The 20,006-nt window shown below is 39.2% G+C and overlaps 1 protein-coding gene across 1 annotated transcript; it reads left to right on the top strand.

Moving 5' to 3' along the window:
• Positions 1 to 17,625: 17,625 nt before the first annotated feature.
• Positions 17,626 to 18,773, top strand: LOC114623495 (olfactory receptor 10V1-like). The gene has a single exon (XM_028770162.1). The coding sequence runs from the start codon at positions 17,712 to 17,714 to the stop codon at positions 18,708 to 18,710; it is 999 nt and encodes a 332-aa protein (XP_028625995.1). The 5' UTR covers positions 17,626 to 17,711; the 3' UTR covers positions 18,711 to 18,773.
• Positions 18,774 to 20,006: the final 1,233 nt, after the last annotated feature.

Below are 20,006 nucleotides of genomic sequence, written 5' to 3' on the forward strand. Positions count from 1 at the left end.
TATTATGTAAATGACATGTAAATGGATGAGGCTGGCCTCTGCACTTTCAGAGCTAGTGCTTTTTCGAAAGTTCATTAGCCCATTTCCATTCTTAAGAACACTTTCCCTATCTCAATAAACTCTTTATATTTACTTCCAAAAGAAAGAAGGACGCACGAATAAATAAATAAATAAATAAATAAATAAATAAATAAATAAATAAGGAATAAAGAGAGAAAAAAAGAAAGTCTCTGAAATTACAGAACTATAAAATAGGAAAGCCATGGTTTGATCAATTCAGTTACACAGCATTTCTGTTTAGCCTTAGGTTATGTTATACTGCCTCATTCTTCATTTGTTAAGTTGTTTTGTTGAGTGACTGACTCTTACTCAGCCCTAGGAAGAACTAGAAGTGGTCACTGTGATGAAAATACAACTTAGATAGAGCTCAGGACAAAAATGTTAGGTTACAGTGTTTTCAGACTCAAGGTACTGTCATAACCTAGTCTGTGGCTTATCCAGTTAAGTGCTGCCTTGCCAATGCAGCAGAAAGAATCTCTGTTCTTTTGTCTTCTAATGAGTGGGGAGAACGTATTTGTCTAAAAGCTATGTTGTTTCCAGGTAGAAGAATTTCTACCTGGTTTAATTTATCCTTCCTAAGAGACAGATGGAAACAAAGGAAAGAGTCCTTTGTGAGCTAGGACCTGATGGCTTGTGCAATGCCTCAAGAATTTTCATTAGGTGTAGGGTTTGAAACACTTGCCTCCTGGTTGCTGTGACTCTAGTTCAAAGACCAGAACAGTTTCTGGAAATGAATGCCAACCATACACAATGAACTACTCAGTTCATTGGAACTCTGGAGATGAGAGGTCTCAGTGGTGCCTTCTATCATGCTCTCATTAACCTCCGGAGGCTCAAGTTAGCCATAAATGTACCTAAATTTCAAAATAGTTGTATTTCAATGACTATATAGTTTTCATTTTCTTGCAAAGTCTAATGAAAAGGAGAAGACAATCATTTAAATACTGCACAATCCCAAGCATTGAAATGATGGTATATCACCCATCTTCATTTCTTTATGAAATGCTTCATAGTCATCATTTCCCCTCTTACATGATGATGGTGATGGCGATGATGCAAAGCTGTAAGTTAGGTCATAAATGGAAGTAGAATTAATTTAGCATATATGGAAAGCTCTTGCCATTGCAACAAAGAGGCCAACTAGATACAGCCTTCGAAACACCCAGAATGTTTATACACAAATTTCTAACCATACAATGGCAAAATACTGAGCCAAACACTGGTCATTGTGAAAACACACATCTCTAAACAGTGTTGACATCATTCTTCACATACACCTAGGGTTGACACTGAATCTATGCATCCTTCCTGAGTTGGAATGTGTTATACTCTAGGATCTAAAGTTGCACCAAGCTGTGTTCCTGAAAAAGTGAGGTTGCAGGACCTTTTAGAGATCATTTTTAGTCTGAAAAATTGGGGGCAATAATTTTTATATCAAAACAAGTATTGTTTATGAGTTTTTGTGAATCTGAATAAAAAGAACATGATAGGAGAAAACTGTGTGAATTTGAGAAGAAAAAACCCATAATATTTCAAATAACTGTTGTTTTGTATCTTTCCCCTTTGTGTCTGATCACTAAATTCTTAGGAGTGTAAATAAATTGTCTTGTTGCTGACTAGGGCATTTGAATGCAAAGTTTTAGGTGTGTTGATTTAGACCATGGACTGACTGCCACCTAACACAAGACACAATTCCCTGAAGTTTTCAAGGCTGGGATCTTTACTTGAAACAGTTCCTCTCCTATTATTTTTCAAGAAAGCAGCTGAAGTCGCAAGCAATTTCTTCTGAGACAGATACAACTTAGAAAGACTCCCAGGAGGATTCTCCTTTTTTTTTTTTTTAAACAAAAGAAAGAGTTTATTATCATCTCTTGAGATTATATACCACCGTGAACCAAGAAAAACAGCTTACAAGTTCTTGTTCCATTTTTTTTACCCTTGTACCATCTGACTAGTGGCTTAGAAATCATAGATATCTGTAGAGTAAGAATTCGGCGGGTTACCTAGTCTACCTTGTCAAGGAAGAGAGTGTTTGATTTGTTCAAGATTGCAAAATGGATCAGTTTAAAAATTAGTCACTTAAATACAAAAGATGCCAAAGGAGACTCAAAGATGACAGAGCTGCTGTCTCCTCTGAGGAATCAATGGGACAGCTCTACTAACCAAGGTTTTCTTACTCTGGTTTTGTTATCAATATCTTTGACACATCACACCTTGTCAGTTTTTGTCAACTTGATTTGTAGTCAACATTTTATCACAGGGAAAAGGTGGTATAATAAAAGAAAGTTATTTTACTAAAAATTTCAAAGAAAATTTCAGTATCTTTAGCTCAATAAAACTGTCTTCTTGATTATAAAATGCAGTGGTTCTCAACATTCCTAATGCTGTGACCCTTTAATCCAGTCCCTCATGTTTTGGTGACCTAACCATAAAATTATTTTTGCTGCTACTTCTACTGTAATTTTGCTTCTGTTATGAATTGCAATGCAAATATTGGATACGCAGGGTATCTGGTGTGTCACCCCCAAAGAGGTCACAGCCCACAGGTTGAGAACCACCGATATAATGTAATTCTAGTTGTATGTGTGTGAGATACATAAGTATGGTTGTATATGTTATATAAATTTGGGACTGATGTTTTCAAGAAAGACTGACGAAAGTAAGCTATAAATGGAGTCACATGGGGTATGTCAGAATTCTGTCTTTATCGCCTAACTAGTTTTGTAATTCTGCAAGTCAGTTTACCTTATCTCCTCAGACTACTTCACAATAAGGTTATTGTTAGGTGCAAATTAAACTACATCTATGAGAAAAATAATCTAGAATGCTTAGCATCTATTAACTGCTCAGTAAGTGGATACATTTATTGAGTCCTTCACTGTTTGGCCATGAAAATAATTTCTGAGTGCACAGAATATGTGGCAGCCTATCTCGTATTTTTTGTAAGAGATTCTGTGACTTGTTTTGTTCAATTTCTGGTTTCCTGCATCAACTTGTACTGTTAAAAAGGTACTAACTTATATAAAATTGTATGTGTGTGTGTGTGTGTGTGTGTGTGTGGTGTGGTATTGTGCTGTGTGGGCACATATGTGCACTCTGCCTTATTCCAAGACACAGAGTCTCTTACTGAACCTTGAGCTCACCATTTGGGTTAGGCTAGCAGTCTGTAAGTCCCAGTGATCCTCCTCTTTGCCACATCCCAGTGTGGTCACACCCAGCTTTTCATGTGGACGCTAGGGATTCTAACTCAGATCCTCTTGCTTTCAGAGCCATTTCCCTAGCCACATCTGTGTGGCTGGACTGACCTATGTTTAGATATTAACATAAATCTGGACTCACCCAAAGAGGAGAGTAAAATATTAGTTTGGGGCTTTTGGTTGTGAGATGAGTAGAGATAGAGGAACAATATCATAACCATCACATCCCAAGGCAAAAGCTCTGCCTGCAGTACAGCGTATGCTAGCTTCTGGAGACACAATGGCTGCAGCTGTTAGGGAAGAGCTGCTGATATCTAGTTAATAATAAAGGAGGACAGGAAGCTGGGAAAAAAGGACATAAAATAAAATCAGACCCCTTTGCTATTCATTAGCCTGTTCAATTAGTCTTTTGTTTTATAATGATCTTGTTGTAAAAATATTTTTTATATCAGTGAAAATCCCTTTATTTCTCTGGTCTCAGTTTTTATAAAGAAAAAACATTGAATCTTCCCAAACAGCAGCAGCAGCAGCAGCAGCAGCACTACTACAGGTTTCAATGTCAGATGTAGTCAAACAAAACTATTGCACCCTTATAAGAAATTAGTCTTTGAAACAAAGTCTAGCTATGAAGCTTTTACTGTCCAGAAATTTGTGGAGTAGGTTGAGCTGTGCTTGAATTTAAGGAGATACTTCTATTTCTGACTCCTGAGTGTTAGGATTACAGGTGTGGACCATTGGGACTAGCTATGACATTCTTTTTTCTTTTTCCTTTTTTTCTTTTTTCTTTTTATTTTTTTCGAGACAGGGTTTCTTTGTATAGCCTTGGGTGTCCTGGAACTCACTCTGTAGATCAGGCTGGCCTCGAACTCAGAAATACAGAAATGCCCGGCTGACATTCTTGAATAACAGTTATGTGTGCTTTGCCGAGTTTTCTCCAGAAATTCCTGGGTCTGTCTCTGTCCCTCTCTGTCTCTCTGTCTCTCTTTCTTTCTGTTTTTCTCTGTCTCTCTGTCTCCTTCTGTCTGTCTGTCTCTCCCCCCCCCCCCGTGTGTGTGTATGTGTGTGTGTTTGTGTGTCTGTACTCGTGCGTAGCATCTAGAAAGGAAAGAGAGTCAAAACTGGACTCTTTTACTGACAGCATACTCCTAAGGGCCAACAATGGCAGTATCTGGACAACTTAATATGGTTGACATGATATGTCTACAAGTGAACCACAAAGCCGGGCAGTGGTGGCGCACACCTTTAATCCCAGCACTTGGGAGGCACAGGCAGGTGGATTTCTAAGTTAAAGGCCAACCTGGTCTACAGAGTGAGTCCCAGGACAGCCAGGGCTATACAGAGAAACCCTGTCTTGAAAAACAAAACAAACATACCAAAACCAAGTGAACCACAAGGGTATCACATGAAATATTCAGGCACTCAAAAAAAGTTATTCTCTTATTGCACAAATGAGAATCATTTATTGGGTACCTTTTAAGATTTGTTGAGACATTGTTTCATTTAAATTGGCCTTCTAATTTTATGTAACATGTGACTTCATTGCACATACATATTTAATTTTAAAATTATTACTATCATTATTTTCATTATTATTTATGTGTATTGTGTTTTGCCTTCATGAAAGCATGTGAACCATGTGAATACCTGGTGCCACTGAGGGCAGAGGAAGTCAGATTCCTGGAACTAAAGTTAGAGATGGGTCCTCTGGAAGAGTAACTAGAGCTCATCTCTTCAGCCCCTCAAATTTTTTGAATGATGAAACCGAGGTTTAAAGGTTTAACTAAGTTGCCTAGTTGGTAAATGACAGGGAAGGATTCAATGCTTAGATCAACCTTGGTCTAAGTTGATCCACATAAATCACTCAGCAAATAAATGACAGCTTATTTTACAATGTACTAGGTGTTCTCTTAGACAGGGAATTTTAGACAGTGTGCATTTTAATTCTTTTTTTTTCTTCTCCCCCACCCCAAGTCCTTTAATTCTATCTTGTGATTTTTTTCACTAATAAACTATGCCACTTGAAAGAAGTGCACTAGTACCCCATCATAGAAGCACATTGATTTTCAGGCTGGAGAACTGGCTTGACAGTTAAGAGCACTTGTCATACCCATAGGTCAGCTCACAGATGACTGCTCACAACCAGGGAATTTGATGCTGTCAATTGTCCTCTATAGGCACCAGGTATGCACATGGTGCACATATATTTGTGCAGGCAAAATAAACACACAAAAGTAATAAAACTAAATAAAATTTAAAAATTATGCTGATTTTGAATCTCTTTCCTTTCCACTCTTTTTTCATCCCTTATTTATTTAATATTTATTTTCATAAATCATTTTGGTAAATCTCTCTCTGTGTGTATACACATATATTTTATACATTTTGGGGAGGGGGTGATGATTTCAGGGGAGTACACACACACACACACACACACACACACACATATATATATACACACGATGGGAGGAAAGAGAGGGAGAAGGAGAGAAGTTGTGGGGTAGGGTCTCACTGTATTTCTGGTTGACCTGAAACTCATTATGTAGACCAGGCTGGCCTCAAATTTACAGAGCTCAGCCCGACTCTGCTTCCTGAGTGCTGGGATTAAAGGTGTACACTGCAACATCTGGCTTTATTTTGACAAATAGTATTGAGTCTTATCTTATACAAGTCCTAGCCCTAGTTTCTGGGGAAAGAGGAGAAAACCAGAAAGTTCAACATTGGATGAGAAACAGAATAATAAGCACCACACTGGCCAATCCAGCAGAGGGATTCTCTAAAGGGACAACATGCTGCGGTTGCCAGGCATTTCTCTCTGTTTGCAGCAATGCTTTTTAACAAAAATGTGTACCATTGCAGTTGTTTCTTAATGCATAAGAAGTATTCACGTGAAAGAAACTTCTGATTTTTTATAATACAAGTAGATATTTTCTATTTTCTACTGTTGTGAAGTTAAAGTTGTGGCTATTTTTTTTTTAAAGTAGAGGACTCCCTGAACATATTCATGTTCATTTTAGGGCTGATTTAATGTTGAGCATATTTTATCTAATTTTGGATGTGTGACCTCTTACTCTTGGTGAAACAGATGTTTCTCTCTACCTAGAATCAGTTTGACAAGCATGACTTTCACAGTTCTTGAGTTCCTGGAAAGCTTCCTGGTATCAAAAGCTGCTTTGGAATAGGAACTAGGCAATGGCTTCTTTGTAAAACTCCACACTCAATCTCTGTTCTCTGGCCAATGATACCCAAGCCGTGGCCTGATGACAGACACAGGATTTTTCTAATATAAAATCTGAGTTAAGGGATGAGATTCTTACCTTTTGATGGACTCCTTTGGACTTCAATACATTATGAATTTACGAGAATCCTTTGCAAAACTCTGAGCCCTCAATGGCTGTGCCTCAAGGCTTTTGTGTTGTCAAATCTCCAGGCTGGCATGGTAGCCACTTCCAGATCACATGTGTTGCTAATTGACAGCATGATGGTAAAGCATTTTAAAACCAGACATAATTCCTATTCCATTAGCTCTTCTAAGCCTTTATTCTATTCTACCCTTTTCTTTGTTCAAGATGACAAGGGGCTTTTGCTTACAACATCTTAGTAGCTTGGAACTTACCCTTGAAGTCACAGTAGTATTCAGACTTGAAATTATTTTAAAACAACAATCCTAACTAACTTGGCTAACAAACCATTGTTGGTCCCCTGAGATGACTGAGGTCAGATTGGGAAACCTAAATCAGCAAGATGAGAAACACTGTACCCAAGAGTTAAATTGCATCAGGGCTATTCCACTGGTACATTTTCCCTAGGGACTGTATTTTAGTCACTTGTTCATGTTTTCAGTGATGAGGTCAGTTGGGGTCAAAACAAATTACCTGAAAAATCATTTGCTCATTGTTTTTTAAGGGTTAAAATTGGGCAGAATAAAATTCAAACTGGGTAGTTGAAGCAATGCACAGGAATGGTTAAAAAACCAGGCAGATCTGTTGCTGGGGAGATGGCTCAGCTGGCAAAGCGTTAGAACCCCAGCACCCATGTAGAAAAATTGAGATAAAACACTTGTAATTCCAGTGCTGAAGTGGAAACAGGAGAATCTCCTGAAGGAGAGAACAAACTCCCACAAGTTGACTTCTAGCTTCCACATGCTCCTCTCCAAATAAATAAATGTCACAAAATGAAAATATGTACAAAACAACCAGAAAACAATTAAAAAATACAAGTAGTATATCATTACCTTTAAATAATTATTCTGACTATATATAGATGTACGAAACAAAACCAAACCAAAAAGTATGAAGTAGCTAAATAGATGAGGAAAAATGATTCAAGTATGTACTGTTAAAAAAAAAAAAAGACTTGATCTCATGCCTTTGAGCCCAGAACTTGAGAGATAGAGGCAGCCATATCTCTGAGTTCGAGGCCACCCTGGTCTACATTGTGAGTTCCAAGACAGCCAGGGCTACAGAAACCAACCAACCAACCAACCAACCAACCAACCAACTAATCAAACAAACAGAAAAAATCATCTCACTTTTAAGTAAACAAAGACAGAAAGAGAAGAAATAAAAAAAAGATAGTCTTTGCAATTGGAAACTGAAGTAGAGGGGATAGTAGCTATACTTAAAATAGGCTTAAAATTTTTTTTAAACCTCAAAAGGAGGTGACAAAGAAGGAAATGACATAGTAATAAAGGTATCGTTTCAGTGAGAAGACACATGAAGATGCATGCACCTAGCATTGGATCATCTACACGCATAAAACAAATATTGCCATGTATGATTAGGGAGAGAACCTGTTGTACAGTGACAGTAAGAGACTTTAACTCCTGACTTTCAGTAACAGGCAGACCATTCAGATAAAAAATAACAAGGAAACATCAGATATAAACTACTGTTTGAGCCAAAGAGACTTAATGGACTGCACACAATTGCACACTGAACATTTCCCAGGAGACATTGTATATTAGGCCATTAAACAAGTCTCAACAAAACTGAGCGAGATTGAAATCATGTCGAGTATACACAATGATAGAAATGCAGAAATCACCAAGAGGAGCTTCAAAAATATACACCTCCATGAAAGTGAAAGAATATGCTTTTGGAAAATTAGCATCAATAAAGAAATTGGTAGGACATTTCAAAATAATATTGAAATAACTAAAAAAGCATGTTACAATTTATGAGATTTAGAAAAAAATATTATCAAGAGAGGATCTTGTAGCAATGAGTGCCTAAATAAAATAACTCAGATAAACAACCTAACAAAAAGCAAATGAAATAAAAAATAAGGAGAAAGAAAGAAATCTTTATCAATATACAAGTTTATTTACAATGGGGAAACCCATAAAAAAGTAATAAACTAAGAATAAAACAGTATTCATCTTAGAAAATGCTTGTCACATATAATGTATTTCAGTGAAGATCCTTCTCAGAGTTTTAAATTTTTTTTTTATTGTGGATTACATGGAGCCATTTACATCTAAGTATATAATATACTTTGAGCAGAGTCCCCATACACTGTTCACCTTCCCTCCCTCTCTCCTTGTTCCAAATGTCTTTTTTGTTCCTCTAGGTAATTACTCTTTTAGTCTTTATGTTATTAGTGTACACACACACACACACACACACACACACACACACACTTACCTGCCAAGAAAAAAAAAAGAGGAAATGCTGAGGAGGATATGGACAAGAGGTCACTGAAACATTCGTGGTGGGAATGTAATCTAGTCCAGCAATCACTATGAAAGGCAGTTTTCAGGTTATAGATCCAACCTAAGTGTCCATCGACAGAGGAATGCAGTAAGTAACTGTGGCTTACATCGTAATGGACTTTTCTGATCCATAAAAAAAGAGTGAGGGTTACATTGTTTGTAGAAAAAAAGAAGCAACTGCAGATAATCATAATAAAGAAATTAAGCCAGTCTCAGAAAGACAAATATTGCATGTGTTCTCTCATTTGTGGGTCCTAAATTTTATACAAGCACATGAAGTTAGCAAAAATTCTTTATAGTTCTGAATAAAATATTAACTAAAAACAAACTATTTATTAGCATTTACTTAATTTTTTTAAAGTGGCAAAGTAATCGACCTCAGCATCACAGTTTTATGCTTTGTTTTTGTTGAGCCTTCTTCCTTATTCTCCTTCCCTGTCCTCCCTCTCCCCACTTGTCTCTCTTTTTGTCCTAGAAGCTTCCATCTCACTCCGGTGCATCCTGTTATCCTCCTATTAGCTCTTGCATGTTCCTGAAGGACTCTTTCTTATGCCATCATCCCTTGTCTAGTTTTGTGTTCTGTACCCCTGACCTTCATATATATACACATGTGAACATAAACACCTAGAATCCATATGTAGGAACATGAGGTATTTGTCTGGGCTACGTACTTTACTATAACAATTCCCAGTTCCATCCACTTCCCTGCAAATGTCATGATTTCATTTTTCATTATGGTTGACTAAAATTCCACTGTATCTATGTTAGCCATCAGGTAATTAATAATTTATGGACTAACATTCTTGTGACTAACATACACAATTCTTCAAGTATTTACTGCATTCTTTTATGTGCTCAAAACTGGTTGTTACAAAAGTAAATAAGTCAGAAAAGGTTTCTGCTTGTTATGTTTACATCACTGGATGGTTCTCGGGAAGAGGCCCCTTCTAGATACTTCACACAAATCATTCAGAGTTCATGATGATGTTATGAAGGAGGGACTGTTACTGCCCTCATTCTCCAGATAAGGAAATTGAGAACAAAAATGATAACTTGTGTAAGGTCACATTACTATTAATTAATGGTGACAAAATTAAAAGCTACCAGTCCTTCTCGGAAGCAGTCAGGGGCAGAGTACAGCTCCCATGCTTCTGCAGGGTTCTTCTTTGTATAAATAATGCTTTATTGGAACATAGCCACAGTCTTTTTTTTTTTTTTAATGTTGTTTTAAACAAGGTCTCTGTGTGCAGGCCTGGAACTTGCTAAGTAGACCAGGCTAGCCTCAGACTCACAGACGTCCTCATGCTTCTGTCTCCTGAGTACTGGAATTATAGGCATGTATCACCATTCCCAGCTGTCCATGACAGCTTTCACTTACAATAGTAAGGCTGAGTGGTTATGACAGGTGCTGTGTGACCCATGATGTCGAAAATATATCTGTTCTCTGGGATTTCACAAACAAGTGTGCTAAGCATTGCAATGGAGACAGCCTTTAATTATATACAGATGCTTCATTAAGAAACATTAGAGTAAAACCCCATATCAGGATCTGGAGGGATGACTTACTGATTTAGAATATATGGTATTCTTGCAGAGGACCTGAGTGCTGTTCTCAGTACCATCATAGGATGGCTCACAACTGCCTGTAACTCCAGCTCTAGGAGATCACATGTGCACACACCACACTTCCAAAACTGAAAAAATTCTAAAACCAAGCAAGCAGGCAAGCAAACAAACAAACCTCATAGTAAGCTTTATGTTTTAATTAACTTTTTATTGGTTCTTGGGGAATTTCACATCATGCACCACACAGTCCCACTCATCTCTCCAGCCCTTCCTATCTTCCCTCTGTCCTGACAACCTTCCATACAAAAGAAAAAAAATCTTGTCATGGAAGCTGTAGTGTGTCACAGTGAGTCCCACATGTACCCTTCTGTCCACACATCTTTACTTGCAAATGTCTATTGCAGTGAGTCACTGGTCTGTTTCAAAGCCTCTGGCTTCTGTTACACTATCAATACTGGTTCCTCACCAGGACTCCTCTTGGATATCCTGTTGTTGCCCTGTGTCATGGAGGAGATTCTACAACTTTGGATCTGCAGGATTAGCCCCTTCATATACTCCAGCAGTTCATAGATGGGCTAGATATTGGAGTGGGCCAACTCAAAGCCATGGATCTGGGCCTAGGGTGGTAGCTGAGCTGGTCAGCCAGCCAGCTCTACTGCACACACACCACTACACTAGGGCGAGCTCTCCAGCACCGCTCCAGCTAGCCCACCCAATGCCCCAGCTGGCAAGGGGCAGAGTCTGCTGTCATGCTCCCAGACTCCACCACCAGGGCCTTCACTACCAGGGCTACTACTGTGTTGTCCAGGTGAGGTACAGGGCCCTTCCTCCTAAGTGCTGTAGCTGGTGAGGAGCAGGGCTAGCTCTCCTGCTCTCATGACCTTAGGGGCCAGCTCTCATGGCTGTCACGGGTGGCAAGGGGTGAGGTGGGGGAAGGGCATCTCTTTCTTGCTTACACTACTGCATGGCAGACAAGTGGCAGGGCTAGCTCTCTCAAGCTCACCCCCAACCCCCAACCCCAGGTGTGAGTCGCCTTCGTGAGTGCTGCAGCTGGTGAAGGACATGGCCAATTGTCCTGCTCTCATACCTTTAGGGCCTGCTTTCCTATGATGCCTGGGTGAGGGATGGGCAAGCCTCACTTTCAATAGCAAAGTGAGAATCAAGCTTATAAAATACCAGATACCAGTCAGGTTATCCCTGATCACTACAATATCAACACTTTCAGGAGATCTAAATAATATTGCATGGCACAATAATACTGCATTGGTCTCATAGAGTATAAATTTATACCTAGAAAATTCTAAGGAATTTTCATAAAAAGCTATTATATTTAAAGCCTAGCATGGCGGTCCAGGCATGCAATCCTAGCTCTCCAGTGGAAGACGCAGGAGAAGCTTAAGTTTGAAGTTCTCCTGAACTATACAATGAGGTTGAGAACAGCTGACATGAGAATCTATTTCAAAAACAAAGCCAGACCAAACAAACTTACTATATTTGTTTGAGAGCTCGATATATCTGGAGAATCACAGTTCTAGCAGCTGTTGACACTGCTGGTCCCTGAACCAAATTTTGCACGTATCATGTTCATTGAAAATTTGGTGCTCTGGGATACAGCTTAGATGTCTATCAAATTGAATTTCAGTCCTAAAGACACCTGTTTTAAGATATTTAATTTTGGCCAATTTGTTTAACTTCTTAACATTTTTATTTTTGTTTTTAACCATGTGTAAATGTATGTTGTGCATACAGTTGCAGGCACTCTCAGAGGCCAGTAGAGGGCATTGGATCTCCTGGGGCTGGAATGACTAGTAGTTATGGGCTGCCTGATATAGATGCTGGGAACAGAACTCCTGTCCTCTGGAGGAACAGCACTGAGCTATCTCTTCAGCATCCAGTCAGTTGTTTAACTCCTCTTTTACATTTTTAATGATAGAAACAAAAAAATATACCTAAAAGTGAAGCTTCTGGGAAACCACTTGTTCTTCCGTGTCTTGTAATGTTCCTCATACTTGACCTTGGCCTTCTGCCTGGCTGTGTATTTCAGAGCTGGGTCTCTAAAGACATTCTTGTTGACAACATTTTTGTCCAAGGGGATAGATTCCCACAGAGTACCTTGTGGGCATGTGGTGATTGTTGCTTGGATTCCTTAAAATCTATTGTTAATACGGGTTCTTAAATGCTTTAACCTCTCTTCTAGTCGACCACCCACCAGAAGTAGTGGAAAACAAAGGTTATTAAAATATGGGGGAAGTGGATCTGTTTAGAAATTGTTCTTTGGAGCAAAATCAATCTGTGTTTTCAGGAAATCAACAGTTCAGCTCACAGGAATCAGCAGTGGCAGCTTGATTCACTGACAAACACTTCGTGAATATACCAGCAGTCAAGTTCAGTAGTGTTGGGATAGCAAACACAAATTGGCAGTGAGACCTAGCAGAAACAGCCAGGCCTCAGCTGAATCAGCATGAGTCAGCAGGAGTGACTAAACCCACCAGGGATACAGGAGAAGTTTTCTGCAGTACCTTTCTCCATGAAGTGAAGATTAGCAAAGATTCGAGACCAGTGAAATATTGCCAAGCTACCTATGCAAGACCCTCATCACTGTCTGTTGAGTCCTGTCTATATTCCCTCCAAACATCATGTGTCCTCCACATGTTTTACCTCAGCACATTAATCTGTCTTGGCAAAACTCCACATGAGTCTATATCAGCTGATATCACTCTGCCAATTGACTGGAGTCTGTGGAAGTGGCAAGAAACTGCCAGAACACTGCAAGTTTTTTTTGTTTTTTTTTGTTTTTTTGTTTTTTTTGTTTTTTGGTGTGTTTCTCTCTATGGAGTCATGACAAGTAAAGCTCAACAATGAAATGTAAGGCGAACCAGTACATGCATGTCATTAGCAAAGAATCCTTCATTACATATCTTTTCAGATGCTTGCTTCAGCAAAACATCCTCTTATCTGTGTCTGCTTCAGGAAAACATTCCTTCACATGTCTGCCCCAGCAAAACACCATCCAACATACATGACTTTCCAAAGAAACCAGAAGTTCCACTTCAGGTGACTGTAGTTATAAAGTTTCACACAGGACTTTGATCTTGATTTCTTCTTGCCCATGGGAGCTATCATGTTTTGGGGATAATTCCAGCCACCAGAGCATGGCTGTAAGGAGAGTCTGAGGTACGCCATAATCAGTGTTCTTTCATGATGACAGCTTTATGTCTGTGTGGAGTAGCTTCTAGCCAGGACCAACACCACTTTCTCTGGTTTCATGAACTTGCCTATTTTGACATCAAGCAGCCGGTACCCAGCAGAAAGGTTGTTTAACTCTCAAAGCTGCAATTTCATCACCTGTAACAAGGAAGCAATGAGTGCTTCACTAAGCAAAGAATTGGGTTCAATAGCTTCTAGCTTATTGATTGAACCACTAGGGCTTTGTGCATGCTAGGCAAGGACTCAGCTACATCTCCAGCCCCAACTACGTGGGCTTTATTTATTTTTAACAAGACCAATCAGATAAAATAATTTGTTCTACAGAAACATTACATTTTTCTCTTATATACACAGACTTCCATATTACTAAATTTCAGGGAGGGAAAGAAGGAAGGTGGAAGGAAGCATAAAGGTGAGGCTGATTCAAGCATTAGGAGTCTTCACCATGAAGTATCAGCCCCCTGATGTCACCTTAACTCTGACTTTGTTCTTTGTGCCATGGTTAAGTATGAAATCTTAACACAAAGCTAGATATTGGTCTACTTAAAATATTCAGTGGTTTCTATGAAACTTACATTGCAGTCCTGGCAGAGTTATAATCCTGAACATCCTCCAGGCTCTGCATGATGTGTGTGACACTTGGCATTCCGAGAGGACCTGTGGATTGTGGAGACTGAACTCAGGTCATCACACTTGGACACCAATGCTTTTACCTTGTGAGCCATCTTGGGATCCTCCTCCCTTTCATCTCTTAAGATTGCTTGCACTTCTACATCTTCTTTTCCACTTCCTGAGACTCATTACACCACCAACAATCCCTGTCTTAGACCACTACACAAGTTGTTTTCTTTCTCGGGATGCACTCTCTTGGATCTTTTATATTATTTTAGGTCTCTGTTCAAAGGTCATATTCCTAGACAGAGTCGCCTCAATTCAGGTTACATTTGCCCGCTTCCCACACCCATCATTCTCCATGTTATTGTCTTGCTTTATTTTTCACATTCACACATTACCTATGATTATATTGTTTCCTTGTATTTCTCTTATTATCTTCTCTCTCTCGTTAGGATATAACCTTCATCAAGTCAAGGAATATTTTGTTTTCTTACTTCTATATCTCTAGTCCCAAGGACAGTACAAAAAACATAAAGGTGGTAGGTGCTCAGTAGGTAACTGCTAAATAAATGAATCCATTGGGGATTCCCATGAAGAGATTCAATGTGGGTAACATCATTCTTCACTATCCTCCAGAGAGACATCTCCGGAGTCTCAATGAGTTCATTGGTCCATTTCTCTGGTCCCTGAGATGATAGATGTCCAAGGCTCTTGGGGGAGGAAATGCACAAAAAGCCACCTGATAACTTTATGTTCTTGTGATTTATCATCAGCTTGAGGTAAGCTCTACCTTTTGTTAAGAAAAGAATTTATGTGGTAATAGATTCTGTCTCTGTCTCACCCTCCCTCTCTCTCAATTGGGCAATAAAGATTACAACAATCAGAGTTCTTATTTTTATTATCACATATTAAAATGATCTATGGTTTTATTCTAGGTGCACTTAAGAAAAAAAGATTTCAGCTGGGCGGTGGTGGCACCTGCTTTTAGTCCCAGCACTTGGCAGACAGAGGCAGGGAGATCTATGTGAGTTTGAGGCCAGCCTGGTCTACAGAGGGAGTTTCAGGAAACCAGAGAGAAACCTGTCACAAACAAACAAAACAAAAACAGGAAAGAAAAAAAAAGATTTCTTGGTCTCAACGGGTAGGTGACATGGTTTTCTCCTGTAGATAATATGTGGTAAATCATTATTTTCCTCCAAGTCCATGTATGTAAAGCAGAAAGCCAAAAAGCTGACAGATATGAGGACATGGGCCTGGCAAGTCAACATGAGGCAATGGGTAAGTGTACAGAACCTCTTGGCTGGAGTCAGGATGTAGGTTTTGTGTTTATCTGTAAAGTTAGGGTAACAGCACCTTCCTTGTCAGTTAACTATGAAGAATAAATGAACTAACTAATAGAAAGAACATAGACTAGTGCCAAACATCCAATAAACACTAGTCACAACTATTCTCAATACATGAAACATCACCAGACACTCAGCTCATGTTAGCTACTATTCTTCACCTTTTCTTGTTAGCTCTTGTTGGCATAGCTCTTAAGAGAAAGTTGCAGTTTATTCATTGTATGCAAACAGTGTGTGAGTATGTATAAGCACAAAGAAAAGCTGTTGTCACGGAAGCTATAATTTCATCTATCTATCTATCTATCTATCTATCTATCTATCTATCTATCATCTATCTATCTACCTATCTCTCAATCATCTATCACTCAATCATCTATCCATCTATCTACCATCTCTCAACTATCTCTCAACTATCTCTCACCTATCTATCTATCTATCTATCTATCTATCTATCTATCTATCTATCTATCTATCTAGAGCCAGGGAGACCAACATGTACACAAAAGGGATGACTCAAAAGGGAATGGGGTGAAGTGAGGGGGTGTGTTGACCAAGCACACAATGTGCAACAGCTGTCTAGATCTTGTTTTTGTTTTTAGTTACACTATATCTATAATCAGTTAAATTGAGTATTGTGTTCATTACTTAAACTCTGGATTCTAGTGGCACTGTGGAAATCAGTCTCTTGTATTGCTTCTTATTTGCTTTATATAACAAATGTTTTGATATTAATGTATCATCTTTATAAATATAGTTTCACTTATATTGCAAGGGCTTAATCTAGTATTTGATATTAAATTGCTTTCATTATTTTCTATTAAAATGATGTCATTGTTTTAGATTCATTTAGAATAAATTTGATTAGAAATGTTAATTTTTGGTTTGGGATGTCTTTAACTTACACTCAGTAAAAGGTGGTATAAAGAATACTTATATGAGCATTACATAGCTTATAAAATTCTCAGTATTTTGACAAAATAGAGCGTTTCAATATATTGTTAGAGATAATGCAAACAAAGTTTGTTTAAAAATTGTTACAATAAAGCCGGGCAGTGGTGGTACATGCCTTTAATCCCAGCACTTGGGAGGCAGAGGCAAGTGGATTTCTGAGTTCGAGGCCAGCCTGGTCTACAGAGTGAGTTCCAGGACAGCCAGGGCTACACAGAGAAACCCTGTCTCGAAAAAGAAAAAAAAAAAAAGAAAAAAAAAAGACTTCCAGAATCAATCAAGAGAGTTTAGAAAGCATTTAAAAGAGACTATATTGGGCCTGTGATATCAAGGTAGGTGAGGAGGTGAGCCCTGTACAGGAGTTTAGAAATCCTTTGTAAGGCAGATGTCATTGGAACAATGATAAAGGGAAAAGTGAAGGAAGATGAAGCAACTGTAAGGCTGATCTTTGGCACAATGCAACTGTGAAACTGAATTGTTCAAGATTTAAGAAAAAAAAATCAGAATTCCAAATTTTAAAGGATTGCATAGGTAAAAATGTGTCCTATTTTATTGATCTGGGCTCTGAATATTCACATTTGCAGAATGGGTAAAGGGCAGTCTTGTGTAGCTTGCCTTCTGAGCTTGGTGTGGGAATCACATACATTCTTAGAGATCTGTACTTGTAAGCTGTTCTATGAATGTAGTCATAGAAACAAAAAGGCATGAGGCTGTGAGATAGTTTTGCTCCAAAAGAAGAGGGATGATTGTCAGAAATATCATGAACATGACAAGGAAACGTATATCGAGAACTTCATGCATGCCTGGGATCGGTCTCTGTGCTTGTAGTCATAGAATCTCGTTCAATTTTCACCAGCACTTTGAAGTGGGTGTCATACATTTCTGAGTTTTACAGTGAAAATGCTGGAGTCTATATATCTCTAAATTCACAGAGCTAGTTGGGGTTGAAATCCAAAGGAAGCCCGGAGAATAAGCACTTGGATAACTGCAGACTGTGGTTTTAATATAGCTTAGTGACGCTGGACAGTAACTTTACCCTTGATTCTTTTCCTTGTACTAGGTCTGATGGAGGAGGAAAATCAGACAGGAGTGGTATATTTCTACTTCCGTCCCTTTTCAACCAACTCCACAGTGGCTTCACTAGTGTTTGTGGGCTTCTTGCTGCTGTATCTAGGAAGCCTCATTGGAAACTTCACCATTGGGCTCACAGTCTGGCAGGATCACTCCCTCCATACCCCGATGTACTTCTTCCTTTTGGTGTTGGCCACATTAGAGCTTGGCTATTCCACCAACATTGCTCCACTGACTCTGGCTAGCATCCTTTCCATGGGGAAGATGCTTATCTCTCTGCCCAGCTGTGGGGCCCAGATGTTCTTCTTCATCCTTCTTGGAGGATCTGATTGTGTCCTGCTGGCCATCATGGCTTATGACAGGTATGTGGCCATTTGTCATCCATTGCATTACAGCCTCATTATGAGTTGGCAGCTGTGTGGGCAGATGGCTTTAGGTTCTCTGGGGCTGGGATTCCTTTTGTCATTGCCTTTGACCATTCTGATCTGCCACCTCCCGTTCTGTGGCCACAATGAAATCTACCACTTCTTCTGCGACATGCCTGCAGTCATGCGCCTGGCCTGTACAGATACCCATATACACCAGGCAGCTCTCTTTGCCGTCAGCGTGGCTGCAGTGGCCGTTCCCTTTCTCCTTATATGTCTCTCCTATGGTTGCATTGTGGCTACCATCCTGAGGATGACGTCAGCAGAAGGGAAACGCCGGGCTTTTTCCACCTGCTCCTCACATCTTCTCGTGGTTGTCCTGCAGTATGGATGTTGCACCCTCATCTACCTTCGCCCTAGTTCCAGCTACTCTCCGGAAGAAGGCCGGGCAGTATCTGTTGTCTATACCTTCTTCTCCCCCTTGCTCAATCCCTTAATCTACAGTTTAAGAAACCAAGAGGTGACTGAGGCAGTAAAAAGACTTTTAGCAAGAACGTTCTGGTTCAGAAAGCCAGAAAGATTCCATCCTGGGGAAACTATTCACCGAACAAGGGGGTACACGCTCTGATGGAAAGGAAACTCAAAATGAGTAGGCCGTGAGAATGGAGCAGTAGTTGCACTCATGACTACCAGAGTCTATGAAGTGCTCATCGGTACCCCCTACTTCTATTAGATTTTCAACGACTGAGTCCTGGATTGACTCATGCTGCCTTAAGCAACTTTCTTTTCTACCACAAGACTTAGAATAAGGGCTGGCAGAGGAAACTCAGAGAGGAAAAGAGGAAACAAATGAATAAGATCGGTGACAGCAGGTGATAGACGGAGGTCATTCTGTTACACTTTAAAGCCTTGTAGACACCAGTCCATCTCCATACAGAAATGCTTCTTTGACTTTCCTTGTTGGTATTAAATGTCTCCTGAAGCATCACTTCCTTAACACCATCTTGCTGAATGGCACTATCTGAGAGTGATCATTTTTAAAAGCTAAGTCATTTTTCTTTTTATAAAATTGAGTTTAATATGTCATGGTATTAACCCTGTAATAAAGCTCATAGGGTTCCTTTGAGACAAAGGAAATGAATTATTCTTTGCGCTTTTTTCTTGCACACTGCAAAGGATAGTAAGGGCCTTAGGGTCCAGCAAACAAAGTTGAGTCCTAATCTTTCTTTTGTTTATTTACTTTACTATTTTGCTCTTTGTCCCTTTGTCCTTAGTTCTGTCATATGTATGAGTGTTTTGTATGCATGCATCTATGTACACCATGTGTGTGTCTGGTGCTCAAGGAGGTCAGAAAAAGGTGTCAGATCTCCTGAAACTGGACCTACAGATGATCGTGAGCCTCCATGTGGGTGCTGAGAGAGGGAGCTGGGTCCTCTTCAAGAGCAACAAGTGAAAAAAACCCAGGACCAGATGGTTTTAGTGCTGAATTTTATCAGACCTTCAAGGAAGACCTAATACCAATTCTCTTCAAACTATTCCACAAAATAGAAACAGAAGGAACACTACCCAATTCGTTCTATGAAGCTACAATTACACTCATACCCAAACCCCACAAAGACCCGACAAAGAAAGAGAACTTCAGACCAATCTCCCTCATGAACATCGATGCAAAAATACTCAATAAAATTCTAGCAAACCAAATCCAAGAACACATAAAAACAATCATCCATCATGATCAAGTAGGTTTTATCCCAGGAATGCAGGGATGGTTCAATATTCGGAAATCCATCAATGTAATCCACTATATAAACAAACTTAAAGAAAAAAACCACATGATCATCTCACTAGATGCTGAGAAAGCATTTGATAAAATTCAACATCCCTTCATGATAAAAGTCTTGGAAAGATCAGGAATTCAAGGCCC

Source organism: Grammomys surdaster, unplaced genomic scaffold (genome assembly GCF_004785775.1).
Source record: "Grammomys surdaster isolate TR1022 unplaced genomic scaffold, NIH_TR_1.0 198, whole genome shotgun sequence".
Taxonomy (NCBI): Eukaryota; Metazoa; Chordata; class Mammalia; order Rodentia; family Muridae; genus Grammomys; species Grammomys surdaster.

Coding starts and splice junctions, on each gene's coding strand:
- LOC114623495 (XM_028770162.1), top strand. CDS start 17,712: ATGGAGGAGGAAAATCAGACAGGAGTGGTATATTTCTACTTCCGTCCC.